Source organism: Chinchilla lanigera, unplaced genomic scaffold (genome assembly GCF_000276665.1).
Source record: "Chinchilla lanigera isolate Chin_1 unplaced genomic scaffold, ChiLan1.0 scaffold00019, whole genome shotgun sequence".
NCBI classification, from domain to species: domain Eukaryota; kingdom Metazoa; phylum Chordata; class Mammalia; order Rodentia; family Chinchillidae; genus Chinchilla; species Chinchilla lanigera.
The window spans coordinates 22,038,155-22,061,897 of record NW_004955420.1 but is presented as its reverse complement, the minus strand read 5'-3'; the positions used below and the strand labels follow the sequence as shown (position 1 = coordinate 22,061,897).

General features: G+C 48.3%; 2 protein-coding genes across 2 annotated transcripts in view; both read right to left on the bottom strand.

Annotated features, from left to right (window-relative positions):
• Nucleotides 1-686: 686 nt before the first annotated feature.
• Nucleotides 687-8,788, bottom strand: Tmem41a (transmembrane protein 41A). Its single transcript, XM_005383295.2, has 5 exons — nucleotides 8,544-8,788; nucleotides 7,114-7,267; nucleotides 5,619-5,780; nucleotides 4,556-4,694; nucleotides 687-2,252 (listed from the first exon to the last, which is right to left on the bottom strand). The coding sequence occupies exons 1-5, from the start codon at nucleotides 8,660-8,662 to the stop codon at nucleotides 2,041-2,043; spliced, it is 786 nt and encodes a 261-aa protein (XP_005383352.1). The 5' UTR covers nucleotides 8,663-8,788; the 3' UTR covers nucleotides 687-2,040.
• A 3,601-nt stretch (nucleotides 8,789-12,389) lies between these two features.
• Liph (lipase, member H) overlaps nucleotides 12,390-23,743 on the bottom strand; it is a 34,255-nt gene continuing 22,901 nt past the window's right edge. Inside the window, exons 7-10 of the mRNA XM_005383294.2 lie at nucleotides 23,530-23,625; nucleotides 21,607-21,718; nucleotides 16,677-16,850; nucleotides 12,390-14,217 (exon numbers count right to left, since the gene is read on the bottom strand). Of these exons, the coding sequence (XP_005383351.1) occupies nucleotides 14,130-14,217; nucleotides 16,677-16,850; nucleotides 21,607-21,718; nucleotides 23,530-23,625 (470 nt within the window). The 3' untranslated portion in view covers nucleotides 12,390-14,129. The remainder of the gene's footprint in view (nucleotides 14,218-16,676; nucleotides 16,851-21,606; nucleotides 21,719-23,529; nucleotides 23,626-23,743) is intronic.

The window sequence follows — 23,743 nt, the reverse complement described above, 5'->3', positions numbered from 1 at the left end:
AAAAGTGTACCTCAGTGTTCTCTGGTCCCGTCTTTTCCTAAAGGTATCGCTTGTTTCCTGCAGGCTGTGACCACAGGCCGGAGCATGTGTCTGAACATCAAGTAACTAAGAGTTCACATGAATGGGTTTCCACAACCAGGAAAAACACGTCATGGAGAAACCCAGTCTCCGTGAACCTTGCATTTCAGACACAACCACAAAAGGAAGCGATAACCATCGTTTTTGTCATGGTCCCTTCTTGAGTTTTCCTGAAGACTCTAGACAGGCTCTCTGCCTCTTCCTTGTGCTGTTCTGCTGCCCCTCTCACAGCTGCTCCTATCCCTAATGATACCGCTAGGACATGAGCAGAGACAGGAAGTGGAGATCTGGAAGAATTTCGGTCAGAGGCCTACCAAGAGTGGAAAGCTAAAGCACCACTTTGGACTGTCTGATTTTCAGGAAATCCTAGATTCTTTGTATGTGTATGTGTGTCTTTCTGAGGTAGGATCTCCCTATGCAGTTCAGACTGGCCTTGAGCTCACTTTGTAGCCCAGGCTGGCATAGAACTCACAACAATCCTCCTGCCTCAGTCTCCCGAGTGCTAGGCTTATAGGCGTGCACCACCACGCCCGGCTAATCCTAGATTCTCTTTGGTGAGGGCAGGTGAAATTTAGCAACATGTAGAAACAAGCATTTATGTCCACTGATTTAACACAGGATGTTTACATCCATTTATTTGGGAAACTGCTTTACCTGTAAACTCATAAACAATAAGGCACATTTTTGGAAAACCATGCAAGAAGGAAAAGGACAAATCTAAGGGTCCTGAAAAGGGACAAGGGACACACATTTGCACCAGTGTGGGGAGCTCTCTCCTCTCCCCTCCCCTCTCCAGAACACTTTTAATGAAATTTTTGTTGTACAAGAGTCCTACTGTGTCCAAAAAATACTACCTGGGAGCCTTCCTGTGGAACATGGTTAGTCCCAAGAATTCATATAGAATAAGAGACCTAGGTTAGAGCCTTGGCAAGGTTCTTGGCTAACTGAAATAACAAACCCAGCAGATGATGCCCAAGGGTAAGGGTCTGGTAAGCTGTGATGAGGGTACAGGGTCACAAAGCCACTCTGTTCAGCTACCAGGTCCATCTGTCCTTAAAGGCCATGACCCAGTCCTGTACCAAACCAACCCTACAGTTACAGGAAGTAATGACAGTTTTAGGTAATTACAATGCAGCACAACCAAGTAATCAGCCCAAGTCTGCCTCTTTGAATTTAAAAAAAAAAGAAACAACTATTCTTCGTTCTCAGCAAATAACAAAACGGAAAACATTCACTGGGGACACTGGCTGGTAGCCTAGTACACGGAATCACTCTCCTAGCAGGAAGAGGTAGAAGGGACACAGAAAGGACACAGCAGAAAACATACAGATGGTCACTGGATTCACCCTGTCCAGGGCCCTGCCCTCTCCAGGACATATCCATAAGAAAAAGAATTTATTCCATTAATATTTAATAATCTGTTTGCAGTCAGCTTAACTGTCATAGCATACAAGAGATGTGACATACGCAGACATCAGGTGACTGAACATAAGAACACTGCAGAAGTCACTGTGCATTTGAGCTCTAGGTGGAAGTGCTAGGTAGTGCATCAACTGGATTCCCTTGGTTTATGGAAGAGGTAGCTCACCAGCAAAAAAGCACAGAACAGACACTCCCCAGGAGACTGACAGAGGGTGAAGAGCCGCATCAGGGAGGTGGGCTCAGGGTCAGCCTGACACTATTGACTTGAGCACTGTCACACAGCCTGTCGCTTTGCAGGAGGTGCTCTCCAAGGACAAACATCTTCTCCCAAGGCAGTCGGCAAGAGGCGAACCCGACCGGCCATCCTGAGTTCTTTGTGGAATAAGCCCTGGTACAATCCACCTGCTAGAGCACAGCTCCCGTCACAACAGGACACCACGCACAGATGAATGGTGTCCAGGAACAATGAGGGTCTTTGAACCACATCCCTTATGCAAATCAGTAGCGGACTTCAGGGAAGAGGCAAAGGGGAAATCCTGATCACGTGTCTTTTCTACTCTCTGTGCGACCCTTCTCATTTAATTGCAGGTGCTTCGGGCTGAATTTTTTAATGAGAGTTCCAGGGACTAAGGCCACTAGGGCAATGGCCAAGAGCTTCAAGACCGTTTCCCAGGAGAAGAGAGCATTCAGGGAGGTGAGGGTTGACAGGATGGAGCCCGTCTGCACACAGATGAAATTGTACGGGATCAAACCTAGAGGAAGGGAAGCGAAAAAGCCTGTTAATGGGAGCAGGAAAAGTAAGAAAAAAACGTTGCAGCAGGGAGCCCAGGAATTCACAAGAGCGACTCCACTGTTAGCCTAGCTCCTGACCCAGTGCCACCATCCCTTCCTCCTCTCCTTTCTGTTCTTTTCTTTCCTTTCCTCACTTCCTGGCTACATCTGCCTATGCAACACAAGAACTTGGTCTACACACATACAGATTAGCATAAGATACACATTTAAAACTCAGACAAATGACTGCAGAAGAGTAAGTAAATCAGAAAGTAGGTTAGTACAAAAACGCATAAGGTTGGTGCATTTATTAAAATAGGCCCCAAGCCAGGCATGATGGCGCACACCTGTAACCCCAGCACCCCGGAGGCTGAGACAGGAGGATTGTTGGGAGTTCGAGACCAGCCTGGGCTACAAAGTGAGCTCAAGGCCAGCCTGAACTGCATAGCGAGACTCTGTCTCAAAAAGACAAAAAAAAAAATAAATGAATAAATGAAAATTAAGATGGGCCCCAAATCTGGTTCTGAGTGCCCAGTAGCCAAAGAATAGAATAAAACACCATCATTATGAGATTTACAGTATGCATAAGATTAAAGAAACAAATATCTTAGTGTTAGGGCATTGTCTGCCATGCCTGGGGGCGCTGGATTGAAACCCCAGCACTGCAAAATCAAACCAATTCTTTAAAACAAATACTACTTTTCATATTCTGCACTAACAAGTAATCAAAGCCACTGAAAGCCTGGCTAGTAGCCGGACAGGTTAGTCACGCAACAACACCCTGGTGAAAACCTTAAAAACACATCATCAGGCTCCATCCCACAAACTCTCCCACGCCCCACTCCAAGCTTCTGACTAGCCTGGGATCCCCTGACCATCCTTTCCTCTCCTACAATACAGGAAATCCACGGCACACGAAGGTCACAGACCACTCAAGGTCACACAGCTTGCGGACAGGAAGGAGCCCTGGTCTCCAGAGTCTTCCCACGCCTCATGCCCCCTAGGTAATACAAGCTGTTTTAACCCCATTAGCTGAGGACGGACGCGCTCTGTCTGAAAGTTGATATGATCACAGCTGCCTGCGGTTGCTTTTGCTTCGATTTAAGATCTGTTTCTCTCAGGTCTTCCCTATTAATAGCTGCCCAACAACAGATTTCTGTTAGACCTGAAAGCCCCAGCTGCCAGTCCCTCCACGCTCTAAGGACGCATCCTCACTTTAGGCTTCCAGGGCAAGGAAAGTAACAGTCACCGACTTTACAGGGCCTTAGCACATCACTGTCCCAATAAAGGCGGACCAAGGCCCACCCTCGGAGAAACGCTGCTCCAGTTCCGGCCCTCCGAGGGGGAAGAGCATGCCGGAGGTCCTACAATTGCCAAGCCAAGCAGAGACTTTAGCAGTCATCTAAGTCCGGCAACTTCAAAACTCAGGACCCAACAGAATCCCTTCCAAGGACTAAAGATCATGCTGGATCCTTGCGTCACCTGCAAAACTAAAATACGCTGAGTCCCGCTTCCCACCCCAGCGATGGTGACGTAGGGATTGCTGAAAGCGCCCAAGGAGTGGGCTGCGATGTGGCTCAGTGGTAGAACCCTTCGCTGGCATGTGTAAGGTCCTGGGGTTCATTCCCAGCACCCCCTCCACACACACAGACCAGGTGATTTTCATTTTTTTTTTATATACATATATGAGGTGGGGGGGCGTGCTGGGGATGGAACCAACTGAGAAACGCTGCTTCAGTCCCAGCCTTGCATCTGGCCAGGAGGTCCCCTGAGAGAAAGTAGCTTTCGGAGTGTCATGCAGTTCTCCAAAAGCAAGAAGGGCTTTCCTGATGCCAGCCCTTCCTAAGGTAGAGCTTAGTTGGAACAGGCGAGAGCCAGACAGAAAGTCCCTTGCTCTGCTCCATTCTTCTGCCCACACCCAAAACTCAGGGCTACACACCCTCACTCCAACCCTGCTCGCCCTGCTAGCATTTACTGAGCACTTACCGTGGGTCAAGGCAGACAATCTCGGGTAATGCAAAAGACTAATGCCTATCGCAGCGCTTGATACCCAGTAAACACTAAATACAGAAACATAACAAGTGATCCCACTGATTCTGTAAGTGTTTTTATGGGTTTTCATGTTCAAGTCTGAGTAGATTTGAAATCAGGAGTAATTATATTAGGTCACACGCTTGAAGATGCTCTTTGTGAGCCTGTCCTCTTGGAGGCAGGCCCACGTGACCCCCGGATGTCCCCCAGTACGACAGCACTAAACACTCGAACTTATGCTCCAGCACCTTACCGATAAGGACTGAGAAGAAGAACTGCACGATGGGAATGTTCAGAATCGGGGCCGAGAGGTTCAAGAACCAGTTTGGTGTCATGGGGAAGAGTCTCAGAAACAGTAAGAAGAAGAACAAGCTGTCTCTGTTGCCCTCCACCTGCAGCAAGAGGACAAGGCAGAACGTCACGAAAGGCCCTGTCCTGGACACTGTGGCTTCTACTGCCAATTCTTACCACAGCCTTGAGGGTATGGACTGCTTTTCAAATAGAGGAGACTGAGGATCAGAGAGGCTGGGAACTTTGCCCAAAACCACAGAGCTGGGCATTTCTTTGTTCCTTTTTTTTTTTTTTTAAAGACAAGGTTTCACTATGTACCTTAAGCTGGCCTTGAACTTTTACTTCTCCTGTATCCAGAGCTGGCCAAGTTCTCAATTTTATGGCCAAGCTTACAGAAATGGATTAAATAAAAGACAAAATGCAACATGGTTTGGGGATCCAGGAAGGTCAAAGCTCCCTTGGAGCAAAGACAAAAACTCTCTGGATTGTCTGTATTGATTGGGTCCTTAACAACTCGGGGGAGTGGGGGCAGGAAGTGGAGGGGACAGCTGAGACAAAAGCAGGCAAAAACGAGCAGGCCTTGAGAAGTTAGAACAAAGACACTCTAGGCAGTATTTCTTGCAGTTAAGAGAACTGTCTGATCTCTAAGGTTGGCAGTTACTGCCCTGGATTTGGAGTGAGCCAAATGTTCTCAGCTGTATTATCTCACCCTCAGAGATATGAGCTTTTCTAGCGCAGCCAGAGAGCACTGTGGTCAGCAGTGTAACCCCTACACAGCCCGTCCTACACAGCCCGACCCCAACACTCCTGCTCAATCTCCGAGTACTATGATTATGGGGTTACACCAGCACCCATGGCTCAGAGCTGGGATCTGGTCCTAGGTCTGTGCCTCCTGACGATACTAACAGAATCCCTAGGACCCGCCAAGGAAGGACAGAGGAGCCCGGTGGGACATCCCTGCTCCTCACTGCCCTGAGGCCATGAGGTGACCCTAGGGCTGGTGCTCAGCTGCAGCCCCTCCTTACCTTCCTCTGTAGCAGGGCCACTTTATCCGGAAAATAGGAGATTACCAGCTGCTTTCCAAAAACACTGGAGAGCAGGTAGCAGCACGAGGCACCCACTGAGGTGAGCACACAGCACAGCAGAAGGCCCAGCCATGGCCCAAACAAGGCACCCGCCAAAACGTTCTGTGAAGAAAGCAAATGCTCAGCCATGACAACACCTGGTACCTATCAGCGCCTCATCCCGGAGCCCGAGACTCTTCGCTGCTCTCCTCCTTCTGCGGTTTCCCAGGCAAAACCCACCCCCCACACTTTAGGGAGGTGACTGAAAAGGCTGGGATCTACAGCCCTGACCTCAGTCTCTTCAAAATCATTTTGTTTGTTTTTTGAGACAGGGTCTCACACTGTAGCCCAGGCTGGCCTGGAAGTCACAGCAGTCAGCAGTGCTCCTGCCTCAGCTTCCTGGGTGCTGGGATAACAGGTGTCACCACCACACCCGGCTCAGCCTCTTCATCTTTTAAAAGAAGGATCAGGATTAGCACCTCTGAGGGCAGGAGCAAATTCAAAGGCTTACGTGTGTACACAGCACCCAGCCTGTGCTGCATGGGCTGTGGAGACCAGCAATGACCACGGCTCCAAGAAAGTAGAAATGAAACTCCCAAGTCATTTTTGCTCCCTCAAAGATGAACACACACCATGCATGTTCCTTCAGTAAGACCACACAGGTTACAGGAGATGTTTTGGTTTTTTTGTTTTCTGCTGAAATTACATCTATGTAATGGGCTCATAATAAAGTTTCTGCACTGACCAAAATTGTAGCTGACATTCAAATCTTAGGTTCACAGAATAGAAAAGTAAACCAGTACTTCTCAAATGCAGTCTGGCTGGTAAACATCAATCTGCCAAAGCCTGGGATCCAAGACAGAAAGCAAAAGGAGGCCCTGGCAGTGAGGCAGCGGGACCGGCTGAGCATCTCATGTGTGGACGTCTTCTGAGTCCTGCACTATGCTTATCCCATTTTGCAGGTGACATATTCATCCTCACGGCAAGAGCAACCCAGGCAGAGCCAGGATGCACCCCCAGGTCCAGGTGTGAGGCCCCCACCAAGTAGCAGCTGGCTCTCTGCCCTGAAGAGGGATCAGCTCAATGGGGAAAGATGAGACCAGGGAAGCCCCAAGGAGTCAGCCCCTGGCCTGAGCGCCACACACCTTCCTGCCCTGCCTCCCCCAGACATGTCTGCTTATCTTCTGGTTTCCAGCAAACTGCTTGGGGAGATCCGGGCCGAGCTGAGAATACAGAGAAGGTGCTGGGGGAGGAGAGGGAAGCAAGCCGGACAAAAGGACGCTTTCAGGACTTCCTGCTCAGGCACCCAGTCATTCAGTAAGTGCTAAGAGCTACAGAGTGCCACCCCCCACTGTCTCAATTCTCGTTCCCACGCAACACTCGCTATGCTTTTCAGAGAAGTAGCCCTATTTGACAGATAAGGAGAACAGGGCTGGAAGGCAGGCAGGACACTGACCAGGAAGCTGGAGCCAGGGATGGCAAAGCCCTGTTTGTAGAGGTAGGCGCTGCAGAAGAGCAGGAACACATAGGCCTGGTGCTCCTTCCGGTACTCTTGAAGGACTTCGGAGAGTTCCTGCAGCTCTGCTAGGTCCGAAGGGAACCACAGTGACCTGGGCATTTGGAAAGTCAGATGGAAACAGGAGTCCAGCTCTACCCAGTGCCCAAGGATATTATTTGCTGTTTCTTTTTTCTAAGTAAGTTTATAAACTTGCCCATCCCTGGGTCTGCTGGGAGCACATACATAACTTGAACACATGACAGGAGACACAGTACAACAGTGGAGCCCGACACAAGAGCTGCAGTGTGGAGGCAAGAGTCCTGGGGTGGCCCACTCTGCCACTTCCAAGTTGTGTGACCTTTGCCTCAGTTTCCTTATCTAAAACAGGAGATGTTGGTGCTGGGTAATCACTGAACTTCTCTTAACTCTTAGATTTTACAAATGATTGATTTTTGGTGCTAGGAAATGAACCCAGGGCCTCTACCACGCTAAGCACACGTGAAAGATTAAGCTGACTACACTCCCAGTTCCTTTATGACTTATTCTTAAAAGGATTTGTTTCCAGACAAGCACTAGCCACCTTAAACTGCCTTCTTCTTAAGGATACTACCTCTCCCACAAGCCAAGAACAATACTAGGAAAAATGAGTGTTTCACCATTCACTAACAGGCCAATTAAAGATTCTCTAGGGAAGCACATCTAGCCTATGCACATCATTATCCCATAAACGTAACTTTCTAGGGCTGGGGTTGTAGTTCAGTGGCAGATCTCTTGCCTAACATTCGTGAGGCCCTGGGTTCCACGCCCAGCACTGAACGAAAAACAAAAAACCCCATAAGTTTCTTGATAACATGGCAGGCTTGAAACCAACCTTCTCAAAGAGCCTGGTTTTTCACCCTGATCTTAATCTGGCCCTCAGGGCTCTCTAAAGCCTGTCCAAGGGTCACGGTGCAAAGGCTACCTTGCCTCTGCCATCTGAACCATCCTGGGCTCCATCACTGATCAGGGATGAGGAGAGCCCCTAGTTCTCATGAGGATGCTTCCCCTGGTCGGCGTCTTCCCGGCGAGGGCACTGGAGACAGTAACTGGAAACAACTGCCCTTACATTGAGATCTCAGTACATTCCCTGACAGCGCGCCGCCGCGCGGGCACGCCTCCGTGCGCTTTACAGGGAGTGGGCAGCGATCGGTCGATCGCGGGAACCGGCCCGGCAGGTGTTGCTCCGGCCCCCGCCCCGCCGCGCTGATCCCAGGGAGCAGGGGCGAAGCCGGCCGCGGCCAGGGGCCTCCGCGCGGGGAAGCCCCGGCAACTCTCCGTGTAGCCGCGGGCCGGATCCGTCACCCTCATCCTCGCACCCGAACCCCGACCCCGCTATAGCCGCCGCGCACCTGCCGTCAGGCTCCTCCGCCGAGCCGGGTCTCCGGCCTCGGGGCAGCTGCGTGGACAGCAAATACAGGGCGAACGTGCAGCCGGCGAAGACCAGGAGGAGGCCGAGCAGCGGGCGCATGGCGGGGCCGCAGCCCTGCCCGCCGCCGGGCCGCACGACAGCCGGTTACGCTAGTTGCAGCGCCGACCCCTCGCGGCGCTGGAACTGCAGGGCGGAGCGGGTTTGCTGTCGGACCGGGGCGTGCGGGTGGGGGTGGGGTGTTCCGTGCTAAGCCCCGCCCCCTTTGCGGCCCCGCCTCCAGCAGGAAACCTGGTCTGCGCGTGCGCCTCTGCGGGCTGGTTTCTTCTCGTTGTGTCCCTGCTTCCTTCTCTACTTACTCCGCAGGCGCTGAATCCCATAGTTCCGCCTCTGAGCCGGCTGAGAGATCCAGGGAGAGCCAGGGGCCACTTTGCAGTCTGCGTCTCAGCTCCGTCACACAGAGTAACCCACAGATGCAGAGCCAGGTCTCGATCATCTGCCAGGGGCGTCAGGGGCGGTGACAGTGGCCGCAGAAATAACCAGCCTTGCTTTTTCCTCAGCGCCTGCTCTACTCCCGTTATCCCTAGCCTCCCCAATTACCCTGCAAAGTGGTTATATTTGAATTTAAGAGTTGGGGGCTAGGGGTGTGGCTCGGGTAGAGCGCTTACCCGGCACTCGCAGGGCTCTGGGTTTGATTCCCAGCGCCACAAAATTAATAAGTAAATCTGGGTTTTGGAAAGATCAAGTGGCATTCTACAAGAGAAGCGGGGTGAGGGCCCAAGCCAACCTGGCTCCCAAAGTGGTGGTTCCCACCCTGCGTGGGTTCTGGAAGCGGTGGGGTTGGAGTTTACCCTCGGGGTTCAGAATTCCCCAAACAGAAGAGGGAGGGAGGAAGCTGGCCGTGAGGAAGGCACCGGAGTCTGGTTTCAGGGACACCCAAGAGGCATGAGACGTTAGACAGAGGTTAAGGACCAACTGGACAGCCCTGCAAGGCAAGCGAAGGAGCTGGGTGTTTCATAGTGCAGATGCCCAGGCTCCACCACAGGTGTTGAATACGCGTGACTCAGTTTCCCATTTTAGGGTGCTCACTTGGGCGGGCGATTAGCGTGCATGCTGAGTCCACAGCTGCGACTGCCCGGATAAAAAGGGTCGAAGACCACAGGGAGGAAGCAAGGAAGAGGGCCAGGCTGGGGGAGGCGGGTTGGTAGGGCAGTGTCTAATTAAATGAAGCAAGGGACAGAGAGGGTCAACAGCCTGGGCAGCAGAGAGAAGGTGTCCTTGCCATAGCACTCAAAGAACGTCTTGGGCCAACTAGGGAGCACTTGTCGGAATTCAAGTGTACAAGATCCTGTAACTGCACATCCAAAAATGGAACCTACAGATATCCCCATAGATATACAAAAGTATATGTTCACAAATGTTCGCTCAGCTTTGTTTTGACATTAAAAGATCGGGAATAACCTACATGCCCATCAATTGGTATATTTACCAGTGGAACTCGGCTGTATGTAGCCTCTTAAAATCGAGAGGCAAATAGTACACCCTGATATAGAGCAGTTACCACATGTATGGCCAGGGTAAAAATGGGACAAGATGCAGGATTAAGAAAATACTGTGGGCTGGGTGCAGTGGTGCACACCTGTAATCCAAGCTACTTCAGAGACAGAGGCAGGATGCAAAGTTCAAGGTCAGCTTGGGCACTTTAGCAAGACCTTGTCTCAAAAATAAAAAATTTTTAAAAGGGCCAGGATGTATTTCAGTGGTAGAGCACTTGTTTAGTCTATGTGAGGCTCTAGGTTCAATCCCTAGTACAGAACTAAAAAAACAAAATGATTCTATGACTCATTTTCTTTATTTTTTTTTTTGGTATCGAACTCACGACTTTGAGCTTGCCAGGCAGGCTGAGCTATATCCCCAGCCCTTATGACTCATTCTTAAGAAGAAAAGAGGATATAGTTTCTTTTCAAGATACTGAAAAACTTACAGATGAAATTATTCAGTGCCTAGGATTTGCATCAGAATAACATACAGGGGTATGGGGGGTAGAGATATAAAAGAACAAGACTGATCAGCAGCTGATTATTGTTGAGCCTGGGAAATGGAAATGTGGATTTTATACTATTATTGTCTCTCTATGTTAGAAATTTTCCATTTAAGAAAGTGAGAGTAGTGTCAGCCCTCCATCCAGCTGAGCATTCACTGGGTTAGTTCCTGCCCCCCACAATACTCTTCTGCCTAGTCTGGCCACCTCCCCACCTCCCCCCAACCCCCGCCTGGAAAATGCCTCCTTTTATCAACATTAAGAACAACCATTGCCTCCTCTGAGAAGCCTTCTCCAGCTCTCACAAGCAGAAGAGTTGTTCCTTGTTTGTGCTTAAAGCGCCCTGAAAAATGTCATCACCCATCTCCCTATGAGACAGTGAACCGCTCCATAAAAGAGACAATGTCTCATCAATCTGTCTGCTCCAAGCCCTAACTAACCCTGTGCTTCTCTTACAACTGGGACTTAAACGTCTTTGTCGAATTAATGTGTCAGGTTCTAACAAAGACCTGGCTTGGTATGTGCTGACTTTGAGAAGCCAAAAGAATGTAAGAGGGAAAGTGGATGAGGAGCTAACTTTGTTGAGCCTGTGCTGGGGCAAGGAATCGAGGCAGGAACAAGAAGATGAGGTTCCTGACCTTGAAGATCTCACGAGCATGGAGAGAGATGTAATCCTGGAGCATGATGGGTGCCGTGGAGGAAATCAACACAGTGAAGCTTAGTCCACCCACCAAAGCAAGTGTCCTTATCCTACTTATCCATGAGTAGACGAGTAGATATTCAGACAAAGTCACTTGTGCAGTCTGCAGCAATGAGTGCTGCACAGGGATGCAAGGCCCATCTGCTGCCCCCTGAGCTCTCATTCTTTCTTCTGCCCTGTACCACCACTCAACAAGCATGTGAGCTGAGACCGAATATTCAGATCTGCAGACTGTTTTAGTCAGTGTTGTGTTGCTGTAACAAAATACGTGAGATAACTAAAGAGGAAAGGCTTACTGTGGCCCACGGTTTCGGAGGTTTCAGTCCATGGTTGGCTGGCCTGTTACTTTGGGGCCCGGGTCAAGAGAGCGCATTGTGGCGTAGTAAAACTGCTCACCCCATAGCAAGAATATGGATGAGAGAGGAATAGGAAGGCACTGGGGTCCTACTGTTCCCTTCAAGGGAATGCCTGCAGGTACAGTTTCAGTAGGAAGGATCCCCACAAAGAGTAATGTATGGGGGGCTTGATCCCCAGTGCAGAGTTGTGTAGAAGTGAGACCTTTGGAGGGTGTTTGGCTCATGGGGCTCTAAACTCCTCAGTGATTCATCTACTGATGAGCTCATAGTTGAGTGTGCTGTCAGGAGATGAGGCCTAGTTGGAGGACATATGTTGCTGGGGGTTTGACGTAGAAGGGTGAATTCTTCTCCCTGTTCTCTCTCTGCTTCCAGCCAGCCACCATGAGGCGAGCAGCTTTGCTTGACCATTACCCTCCCCTATGGTGTTTCTGCCTTGGAGGCAGCTGCCCATCAACCGAAACCAAAAACCAAGATAAATCCTGCGTCCTTTAAGTTGTGTGTCAGGTATTTTGTCCTAGCAATGGAAAGCTAATAACCTACAGCGAGCAGAAGATCTCCCACCAGGCCCACCTCTTAAAGTTCCACACCCTGCCCACAATGCCAAGCTAGGGATAGGCCTTTGGGGGATATTCACCAAACCACATCAGAGTTCATCATCTAGAGGAAATAGTTGACTTGAGGGGAGAGGGGAAGATCTCCTAGGGACACAATGAAAGAGAAAGTGACAGCAGATGGTGTTCCTTGAGTATCTTGTAGACCCAAAGGGAGTGTTTTACATGCAGGAATTTCTTCCACAGCACAACCCGCATGAAGTAGGGACTCTCAACTGCCCCTACCCTGCTATAGTCCAGGAAACTGAAGCTTAGGACAAGGTAAGGAACTCAGTAGCGTAATGGAGATCACACTCCTTGCCACACCAGAGCCTAATGTCTTAGTGTGCACTACTGTCCCGAGAACTCTTTCTGACTGAAACCAGAAGCTTGGTGAGGAAGTAGTGGAGCCAATGAAAGAACAAGATGGCGCACTCAGGTATGATCAGTGAGAAAGACAGCTGGGGAGAGAAAAGAGAGAAAGAGAGAGAGGGCTGAGCATCCAAGAGAGACTCAGAAGAGAAACCCTGGGCAGTGCTGGAGACCATGGAACCTGAGGGTCATGGGATTTGGCCAACACAAGGACATCTTCCCCAAGAGGAGACTCCTAGGGCTGTCTTCTCCCCCTGGACTCGGAAGGGGTCTCCTTCCAAGTGAATAGGCAGCACCCAATGATGCTTCCTGCTCCGAGGCCCAAGCTCAGTCAGAACCACATGGGAGAGCACAGGGCTAACAAAGGCCCTTGCACTCCTGTTGCTGAAGGCTCTCATTTACAAGCAGGGCTGTCTTCACAGCAAGTGATAGAAGTCACTCGGAGGAGGTGGATGGCACCGGGCCTGTCCCAGACCTGGACATCTGGCCCCAGGGACCATCCTCTCTTCATTCCAGCCTTCTTGGCCTCGGCTCTCAGGGACCTCCTACTTAACTGTCGCTGTCATTCCAGAGTCACACATCACACCTTCTTCCAGGGAAACCGAACAAGTCCCCCACCTGGAGGCTTCGGATGCCCCACAAGCAAACCAGCTGTGTGGTGAATTCCATTCTCCACAAAACAAGTTACAACTTCGTCCATCGATCCCCTTTAACAGGTAGAGTTGTGTATAGCGTTCTTTTTCCCTGTGTACCATGCACTGAAAACAATGTCCTTCGATAATCGTGGATTCCACTAGTAATAGGGAAAAATAAATATTATTATTTAGGGATTGCTTAAAGTGTCTAGGGCTGGATGTTTTTCAGTGGGGATCCATTGCCAGCACCACACCAAAAATTAATAATAATAATAATGATCCACTTTTCCTCTCCTGCCTCTTGCTCTAAGCAGGAGAGCTCAGCCGTATCAAAATAAATAAAAGTGTATTCCCTTCCACCCACATCTCCCAGATGTGGATTGCAAAGAACCCTTCCTGCATGCACCTCCGAGCCCGCAGCAGCCCTGCGAGGTAGGTCAGTTCCGCTGTACCCTGCTGTGTGCCAGAACTGCGGGGAACCTGGTGCAGGGTGGGTGTGGGTGTCCACAGTGGATCTCCAGCCATGCTTCCCTTTCAGATGCTCCACCCGCAGCCCTGAGGGACAGCAGCACTGGTGACACGCAGAGAAGTGACAGGTCAGAACAAACGAGGTCCCGGGATGCAGCAGGCGAAGCTCAGGGCTGGCGGGAGCCTGGCTATTTCTGACTTGCCCTAGTTAGGGGTTGCTTTCCCGGGATCCTTTCATAACCACAAGGTCACTTGACGTTTGACAGTGTGATACTCATAGGACGCTGCTAGAAATAACCTTCGTTCTTCTGTACTATTGGAACCTTGAAGAAAAGGTGAGGCGAAGCTTTGACGGAGCCTATAGATGTCGCCCGGCTGGCACTGGGGTGCCACCGGTCCCCAGGAAGTTACAGCTGCAGCCTGGGGCAGGGAATAGGCCGGAAGATGGTTTCGACATTTTCCATCAGGACAAGGTCATAGCGGCACAGCTGCGGCCTGAGAAAACGGGAAGATGACAAAACAGCCTCATCAGTGAAACAAGGGGAACACCGTGTGCTGCTCCACTAAACTGCATCGCATCCTTAGGAGCCAGGGTTATGGAGCAGCTGTTTCAAACACTATCGCCAAATGCTCTGCGAAGGGAAAAAGTCCCGCCACACGAGAGCGGAGTCTGAATTTTGATGACTGTGTGACTTCAACAAGGCTGAAGGGTAAGACTAGAGAGATTCAAAAGAAATAACCAAGAACATTAACAGCGGTTACTTCTAAGTACTGACATGACTGAAGCAGGACTGAAAGGAAAACAAGCTTTCCCAGCCTTAAACAATCGCCCCCTCCCCTGCGGCTGTCACTCCTTGTTCCAGTACAGATAAGATTGTTGATTGTGACCTGTAAACAAAGCCGATGACACTCTGTTCTCATGAGAGTCATAGGCTTTATTTTCTTTCTTTCTTTTTTCTTTTTTTTTTTTTTTTTTGAGATAGGGTCTCAATGTACGGTTCAGGCTGGCCTTAACTCACTGTGTAGCCCCATGCAGGCCTCGAACTCAAAGCGATCCTCCTGCCTCAGCCTCCCCAGTGCTGGGGTCACAGGCGTTCACCATCACAGCCAGTCGGCCCAGTTTTCTTTTAAGACTAAGTTATTAATTGCTTTTAATTGCTTTGTCTTGCTTCTATACCCTGGCGTGCAGCCCACCTTCACCCACCCGCAGTTTCTCGCCACTGGAAAGACCAACCCCCTAGGTAAAATGTGTAAAAATCTGGAGCCTTTCCTTTAGGGCTCGCTCAGCCATTTTGGATATCATAAGGTCAAGGGGAGCCAGGTGTATATGTAATAAAATCCTCCTGGTTTTCCCTGTTGGTTTTTGATCTCTTGGATTCTGCAACATTATAAGTGATATTTTTCTGTATTCATTTCTGTATTTCCCAAATTTGTATAAACAAACCATATATTCCTTTGAAAATCAAGAGAAAAGCTATTTAAAAGTCCCAGTTTTGTTGTTGTTCATTTGTTTGGTTTTTTTGAGACACGGTTTCACTATTGTATTACAGGTTGGCCTTGAACTCTCTATGATATGAGTCTTGAACTCATTATACTCCTGCCTCAGCCTCCTGAGTGCTGTGATTACAGGTGTGTGCCACCATGCCCAGCAAGATTTAATATGGCTGTCCTCTTAGAAGAAACTTTTATTATTTTTCAAAACTTATATTATTAGGAAACTTGGGCTGGGCGTGGTGGTACACACCAGTAATCCCAGCACTGGGAGGCTGAGGCAGGAGGATTGCTACAAGTTCAAGGCCAGCCTGGGCTACATAGTGGGTTCAGGGGCAGCCTGAACTATATAGGAAGATCCTGTCTCAAAATACAAACAAACAAAAAAGACAAGCTACTTGTATTATTAAATATTTTAGAGTATCTTAAACCTTCAAGAAAAAAATTCATAAACCTAAATCCCACATCATTCTCTCTGCTTCCTTCCCTCCCTCCCTCCAGAGTAAATTCTAGGAAAAGTGACATTATCACAAAATATAGATACAGTTATGTACCTTTTAAAATCTCTCTCCCCTCACACATATTTTTATAAACTAGTTGAAAGTACTTAATATTAAATATGCCTTAATAATTCAGTATATTAAAAAAAAACTTCACTATGTATTTCTTAAGAACAAGAATATTCTCAGAGCTGGCTGTGATGGTACACGCCTGTAATCCCAGCACTCAGGAGGCTGAGGCAGGAAGATCCTCATGAATTCAAGGTCAGCCTAGGCTACATAATGAGTTCAAGACCAGCCTGCACTACATAGCAAGACCCTGTCTCAATAAATAAATAAATAAATAAATAAATAAAAAGAACATTCTCAGAGCAGTTGTCAAATTCAACAAATTTAGCCAGATTTAGCATTGCTATAATAGTAGCCTTACACTGTCAGTAGAAAACAATCCAATTTTTCTTTAACCTTTTTAAACATTAGGCTCTGCTTTATCAGTTTGCAAAATGATACAAAGCTTTTTTTTTCTACAACAAATTATCAGCTTGCAAACAGCCTGGGTGGTGAAAAAGGAATCAGGTCACTCTCAGGCTCTAACAAATCACTTCCTCGGTCTGCTGGCCCTTTCTCTTTAAGCACATACCAGTATAATTTTCTTGGATGCAGGGCTACTTGCTTTTATTTTCTGTTGTTTTGTTTGTTTGGGGTTTTTCTGGATTTTTGTTTTGAGACTGGGTCTCACTATGAGCTTAAACTCACTACATAATCCAAACTGGCCTTGAACTTACAGAGATCCTCCTGCCTCAGCCTCCCCAGTGCTGGCATTACAGGCATGTGCCCATCAAGACTGCGTTTGAAAAGCCCTTCCCTTCCCCCACCGTGAACACTCAAGTCCTGCTAAGACCCGAGACCATGCAAACTCGCCAGGCTCCTGTAACCTGTTTGTCATGCCCTGCCTGGGCTCACCTGTCCGGATACGCGAGGGACCTCAGCTTCATGCGGATGACCCTGAGCTTGTACTTGGGGCCGACCACAGAGCCCGTGGAGAACATCAAGGAAACTTCTGCCACCTCGCTCAGGTCTTGGTTAAATCTCGCCAGCAGACTCACTTGGTGGTATTTCTCAAATGTGGCCGGCTCACTAGGAAGCAATGACACTGTTAGGAGAGCACAGGTAGAAGGCAGCTGTGCAGCCTGTGAGCACCGGTCAGCAGGCCTCGCTGCACTGGCCACTCAGGGGCCGGCTGGGGACTTTCCAGAGGCCTGTCTGAGGGAAGGTCCTGCCCTTGAAACGCCTGGTGCTCGTGAGGACCTACTATGTACCCGGGATCTGCTCATCCCTGGACACAGCTGCCCAATGCCCTGATGTTCCACAGGGTGGGAATTGCTTCCCTCCTCTGCAAAGGAGCAGCAGCAGCACAGCTTAAACTCCCTGGAGATGGGGATTCTCTGTGACCCTGCAGGGAATCAAGCTCAGCTCTGAGCTCAAAGTCCTGGTCTTTCCTTTGAATGCATTGCTAGAGGCACGTGGGTGTTTTTAGCCAAACTAGGTTCTAATGGAGAGCTTGTTCCTCGTTCCACCTTCCCTCCCAAGACGAACCTCAAAACAGCTAAACTTAGGTTCTAATACTTTTTCCACATGTGTAGAGACATTTTCTACAGACAGAACCCCATGACCCTAAGGTACGCAGATCTTCCCCAAGAGGTTTAGCAGGGCCTGTCCCTCTGGGAGCTGGAAGAGGGGGCTGCAGAGAGATGAGGAGCCACCTGGGTTCTGGAAGAATAGGCCTATATACCACAGAGCACTAGTGTGCCATAAAGGACAGATCTGAGTCATCTGTAGACGCACCTTGAGACCATAATCTTCAGTAAAAAAATAAGACACACAAGTTTAAATATCACGTGGTTTCCCTTATATGAGAAACCCAAAGTATAAACAAATTAAAGAGCAAAAGAAACGATAGATAAGAGGAGCGCCGGGCATGGTGGCACATGCTTGTAATTTCAGCACTGGGGAGGCTGAGGCAGGAGAATTGCTGTGAGTTTGAGGCCAGCCTGGGCTGCATAGTGAGTTTCAACTGCATAGGGAGACCCTGTCTCAAAAAAGGGGGGGAAACAAGGACATAGATCTTTTGCAAACAGGAAGGGGACCAGAAGATGAAGGGAAGGGGAGGGAAAAGAAGGGACAGGGGGTGAAAAAAGAATTGGGATGTGTGAGGCACACGCAGCAACTCCCCACGGGAATGTAATCGTGTACCGCAAACACGGACTCATAAAAAGATTTTAAACAGGAACAGCGGCAGGGTAGCTAACATAGTTGCAGTACTGACTTCTATCGCTTTATTGAAAGGAACAGTTAGGGGCTGGGGATGTAGCTCAGCAGCACAGTGCCTGCCTGGCAAGCGCAAGGTTGTGAGTTCAATTCCTGGTACCGGAAAAAAACCAAAAACATCAAAAAAAAAAAAGAAAGGAACAGTTAATGATTAATTGTTTGACCAATCTTACGCGTCTATATTTGTTTTCCCAAGTAACCACTTTGAAGAAATCAATATGTAATACAGCAACCACTGTTGATTTCCTATCACCTTGTCTGAATTTCAGTATTGCTTGTATTGTTCTTGTGTCAATTGGTAAACATATATGTGTTTGTTAATATATTTTCATTCTCTTGTTTTTCAAAAAAAAAAAAAAAAAAAGGAACAGTGGCTTGTCCCCTACGGGCCTCCTTCATTTGGGGTGGGGCAGATGTGAGCAGTTGTCTATCACCCCAGCCCACTGGAGTCAGCTCTAGTCCTGCGGAGAACAGAAGCGCCACAGATAAAACCAGTGGGAGAGGGGCCCAGGTTTGGGTTTTAAGCACATCTGCACAGAAACGAACCAGGGCTCCCAGAAGACGTGGTTGATTCCAGGCCCGGAAACTGCAAAGTGACCCTGGCCCCCGCGCCAGACAGGAAGGAGGCGCTCTGAGTGCAGTGGAGGCGTCCGGTGACAGAACCACCTCACACCCACTAGTGCAGCGGGTGTTGGTGAGGATGCGAAAGCCTGGAGGCTCTGGAAGAAGTCACACTCAGGCTGGGAGTGTAGCTCAGTGGGAAAGCACTTGCCTAGAGTGTGGGTTTACCACAATCAAGGCCCTGGGCTCAAGCCCTGCACCAAAAGAAAAAGAAGTCACCTCTAAGGCACGCGCAGGCATCACTATTTACCAGGGGGCCCACACAGTGGCTGTGAGTTTCACACACCATCCTGTTATTCTGCGGATGTGGCCGAGAGACAACCTGAGTGCCTGGTAGCCAGCTGACCCAGGAAACATTTCCAGAGTAAAGGAACAAAATGAATCTCAAATTCCTTTATTCCAAAGGTTCTCTTGCCCCTTGTCTTGGTTATAGAAGTGATACACAAAAACAGTATGTTTTGGGTTTTTTTGTTCTGTGGTTTTGTTTTTTTTTTTTTTTTTGGTTTTTGTTTGTTTGTTTGTTTGTTTTGGTACTGGGAATCAAACTCAGGACCTTGCGCTTGCCAGGCAGGCACTTGTGCTACTGAGCTATATCCCTGGCCCTTGTTTTGTGTTTTGAGACAGAATCTCGCTATGCAGTTCAGGCTGGCCTTGAACTATGTAGCCCAGGCTGGCCTTGAATCCCCGGTGATCCTCCTCCCTCAGCTCTCTGAGTGCTGGGATGACAGGAATGCACCACCATGCCCGGCTTTAATCATTTCATAAGTTAAAACACACACACAGCCGTAATAGAAGACTGAAAACTAAAAAGAAGCTTTAAAAAAAAAAAAAAAAAGCATTCCTAGTCCCACAATCCAAATGGCAAGCTAACATTTGGCATGTTTCATTTTATTACATTGTTGAGCTAACCTTATACTTATGGCTTGTATCTAGATGTCTCCCCAAAGCCTCATGTGCTTGTAGGTGGAGCCTTTGGGAGGTGGCTGAAGCATAGGTGTGTGATACTGGATCAGGGTAGGTGATACTGGGATTAAGAGTCTGTGATAACTAAATTGGTGTAGCATAGTTCTAGGTGTGGATAATGCAAGGCCCTGGATGTGGGTGGCCCCAGTCCATAGGTTTGTAGCCTGGATGGTATATAAAGGGATGAAGGAAGGAAGGCTGCTGTTTCACTGCTTGCTGCCTCCTGCCTGCCCTGCCATGGACTGTTTCTGCTCTGTGATGCCCTTCTGCCATGCCACCTGCCTTGGAACCAGCTGACTATGAACTGAAACCTCCACAAACTGAGTCAAAATAAACCTTTCCTCCTTTAACTTGGAGTGTCAGATACTTTGTCTCAGCAAAGAGAAAAGTAACTAAGCCAACATGTATGTAATTTGCTTTTCTATATTTCACTTGCATAGTATAAGCTTGCCTTTCATGTATGTCATAAAAATTTCAATGTATGAATAATATTCTGTTACATGGAAATATTTAAGTTAACCACTTTCCATTGTTGGATTTTGGAGGTATATCTCCCCCCTCAATTTTTTTGCAATGCTCAGGACTGAACCCCTGGCCTTTTCTCTGAGCTATATCCCCAGCCCTTTTTATTTTTTATTTTGAGACAGGGCCTCAGTAAGTCACTAAATTGCTCAGGCTAGGCTTGAACATGAGATCTTCATACCCATTGAGGTTTAGATCTAGAATATCTCCCAAAACTCTCAAGTGTTCAGAGGTGGGGCTTTTGGAAAATGACTGGATCATGGGGTGTTGTGTTCCTCAGTGGGTTCATGTATTAATGAGGTCAGCAGCTGAGCATGTGGTTAGGCGCTGGGTCCCAGTTAGAGGTGGGTCACTGGTGATATGACCCGAACGGGTGTATCTCCCTCCCTGGCCCCCTGCCCTCCTTTCCAGATCACACTGGTGTGATCCACTTTGCTCTTTCAAGACCTTCTGCCAACTGCAGACCAAAACCGTGAGCCAAAATAAACCTCTCCTTTAGGTATTCTGTCCCAGCAGCAAGAACGTGACTAAAGCACTGCCTCAGCCTCCAGAATGCCAGGATTACAGGTTTGTGCCACCATACCCAGCTGGTATTTCCAATTTTCATTGCCAGTTATATTCTCTGAGTTTCAGAAACATATCTCTATATACACATATACATATTTATTTTACATAGGTTTATATATGTACATTATGAGCTCACATAAGGATGGAAATATGGCTAGGCATGGTGGTGCACACCTGTAATCTCAGCACTGGGGAGGCTGAGGCAAGAGGACAATGAGTTCAAGGACAGCCTGGGCTACTTAGAAACATGTACATAGCTGATGCCTTTTACCTTGGAGTTGGGGCTGTGGGGAGATGTGACCAAGGACTTACATTTTTATGTGGAATATTCTTTTAGATTTATAAGTTAATATTATTTTTGGTTAACAAATCATAGTCATACCCATTGGAAGTACTGATATCTTTTTTGTTTGTTTGTTTGTTTGTTTTTCTCCGGTACCGGGAACCGAACTCACGACCTTGCACTTGCAAGGCAGGCGCTTTTGCCGCTGAGCTAAATCCCCAGCCCCTGGAAGTACTGATATCTGTATAGAATGTGAAATGATTAAATCAGCATATACCTTGATTGGTTAGAACTTTACAGTAAACAAGAGTAACTCTGTAGTTAAATGTTTAATCCAGGATGTAAGGAGGAAAAGAAGCAGAGAAAGAGGTAAAGGGATGGAGAGAAGGGAGGAAGGAAGAAGGAAGGAAAACCGTGGCACCAACCCCACTTACGGACAGCCTGGGAAATCAAGAGCCAGGGACAGTAACTAAGTAGCATACTCCCTTCCATCTTTTGCAGAAGAGGAAAAGTATGAACATATAAATAATACAACATGCATACTCAGGATGTAATTTCCCCAAGCAAAAAGAGAAAAAATAAACTACAAGCTATTGCAGCTCAACATACTGATCGATTTTAGACTCCGTGATGTTTCCATCTTTGTCTCTCAACTTGATTGTGATTGACCCTCTTCTTACATTCTTGTTCCAAGATATAATGTCCACGAAATAATGATATACTGCCAAACAAGGAGAGAAGGCGATTAAAGAGGCACCCCCCCCCCCGCTACTACTTCCCTGGAGGAGCAATTCCCAAAAACCCAGCATCCCTACTAAAGGGGTCTCCTTTTTTCTTCCTCTAGTTTCTCTGCAAAGATCCACGGCAGCCTATCCCACCATGCCTTTCTCTTTTGTCTGCACCAATGGCAGAAGAAGCAGCAGCGCTCCGTGGTATCCCGCGCCACGTTCAGGCACAAGGGGTTCCCACCTTATGGACCGAAGGCTCATAGCCTACTGTCGAGTGTGACTAGCTCACTTCATCTCCTGCCCACCTTGTGATAAAACAACCAACTGGCCATCTGAAGACCCTACTGAGCTGGCGAGGTCTTCCATCATCTGGGCCGTGGTCCCCAGCCCACCTGGCCTCCCTCTTCTCTTTCCCAGTCGTGCGAACCATCCTCACTGCCAAGCTTTCTCTCCTACTCCGGGCCTGCCTGCTTCGCAAAGCCATCCTTCAGGGTTTAGCTTTATATCATTTCCTCCAAGAGATGTCATGTCCTTCCCTGGCCCTCAGACTCAGTCAGCTCTCCTTTGTTGGCGTCCCAGTCCTGCTCTAGGTTCCCCCAGGGTCATTCAGCACCTTAACCGTCCTTACAAATTGCAAGGGAAGTGCTGAGTACGGTGGTAAATCTCTGAGCACATCTGCATAAATATTATCAGAATAGCTGGATTTTATAGAAGATAAAATTATCCTACAAGGGGTGATCGTTCCTCTTTATAATCCCAGCAGGCACACCCATCTAGGCACCCAATAAATTCTCACTGAATAAATGAGACAGGATGTGTCCAGAAAGCTCTCTTCCTCCTTACTATTTGCTCCCCAAGGTCAAATGTATTTGAGGAGATGGGCATCCCCTTGTGATAATCGGATTTACTGTTTCTTGGTCAGACTTTCAGGGAAATAGAAAAAGGCCCAGGGAGAGAACAGCTTCGTGAAGGAACAAGGTCAACCCTGGAGTTGCCAGTTCATGACTCATTACTGCTCAGCGGCTCATCCCTCTCGGACCAGGAAGACACCAAATCCTGGGCTGCCGTGTGTGGCTCCAAAGGCAGACGGAAACCCAGGCATCTGCCACCTTTTATAAAACAGTTGCTCCCAAGAATAGTGGAAACGGGGGAGCTGGGGATTTAGCTCAGCGGCACAGCGCCTGCCTGGCAAGCGCAAGGTCATGAGTTTGATTCCTGGTACAGGAAGAAAAACAAAACAAAAACAAACAAACAAACAAAAAGAAAAGTGGAAAGGGGGTACCAGATTGCAAAAGATACATCTGCCCAGGTGAATCTTCATTGTGTCCTAGGACATTTCATCACCTGCTGCCCTAATTAGCTCCCATCTTACATGCTCTCCTTTTGATGCCTTTAGGTCACCGTGGTTGCTATAGAGCTGGAACTGACCCAGTAGGTGTACTGCTGCCTGAATTTTCCTAGCCCCAATTTCCTGTCTCTTGAGGAATCAAGCAGTTTTTTAGTGATGATAGTGACTATTTGATGATGCTCACAATTCTGATTCATTGATACTTTAACCCTAGTAACCCAGAAGATAAGCATTATTTTCTCCATTTTACCAGTCAGGACTCTGACATTCTAAGTGCTTAGATGACTTGACCAAGGTCACACAGTTATCATGTGACAGGATCAGGATTCAAGATAGCTCCAAACTCCAAGCTTTGCTATAGCCTTCATTTGCCAAGAAGTGGCGGCGAAGCTGAGACTCAGCTATGCCCAAGAGAAGGGGGTGAGATAAAAACAACAGACCACAGTCACCACTCACTGCAGAAGGGCTTCTGCTCAGCTGTGTCAAAGAACGCCTTCGTGGTTGGATGGCCCTTGCCCCTTAAATAGTCTTTCCAGCGATCAGCATAATAACCTTTAAGATAAGTTCAAAAGAACATCATTAACATGGCCAATGTAATCATGAAAGCAACCCAGGCAGTGAGAAAAGTAAGGCTGCCTGCCTGGCAAGCATGAGGCTGTGAGTTCGATTC

Bases quoted from the DNA above. Each gene is read 5' to 3' on its own strand.
- Tmem41a (XM_005383295.2), bottom strand. From the start codon at position 8,662: ATGCGCCCGCTGCTCGGCCTCCTCCTGGTCTTCGCCGGCTGCACGTTC. The intron at 7,268-8,543 runs GTGCGCGGCGGC...CCAAATGCCCAG, and splicing joins GCGGAGGAGCCTGACGGCAG to GTCACTGTGGTTCCCTTCGG. The intron at 4,695-5,618 runs GTAAGGAGGGGC...CTCTTGCTGCAG, and splicing joins TGGCCCTGCTACAGAGGAAG to GTGGAGGGCAACAGAGACAG.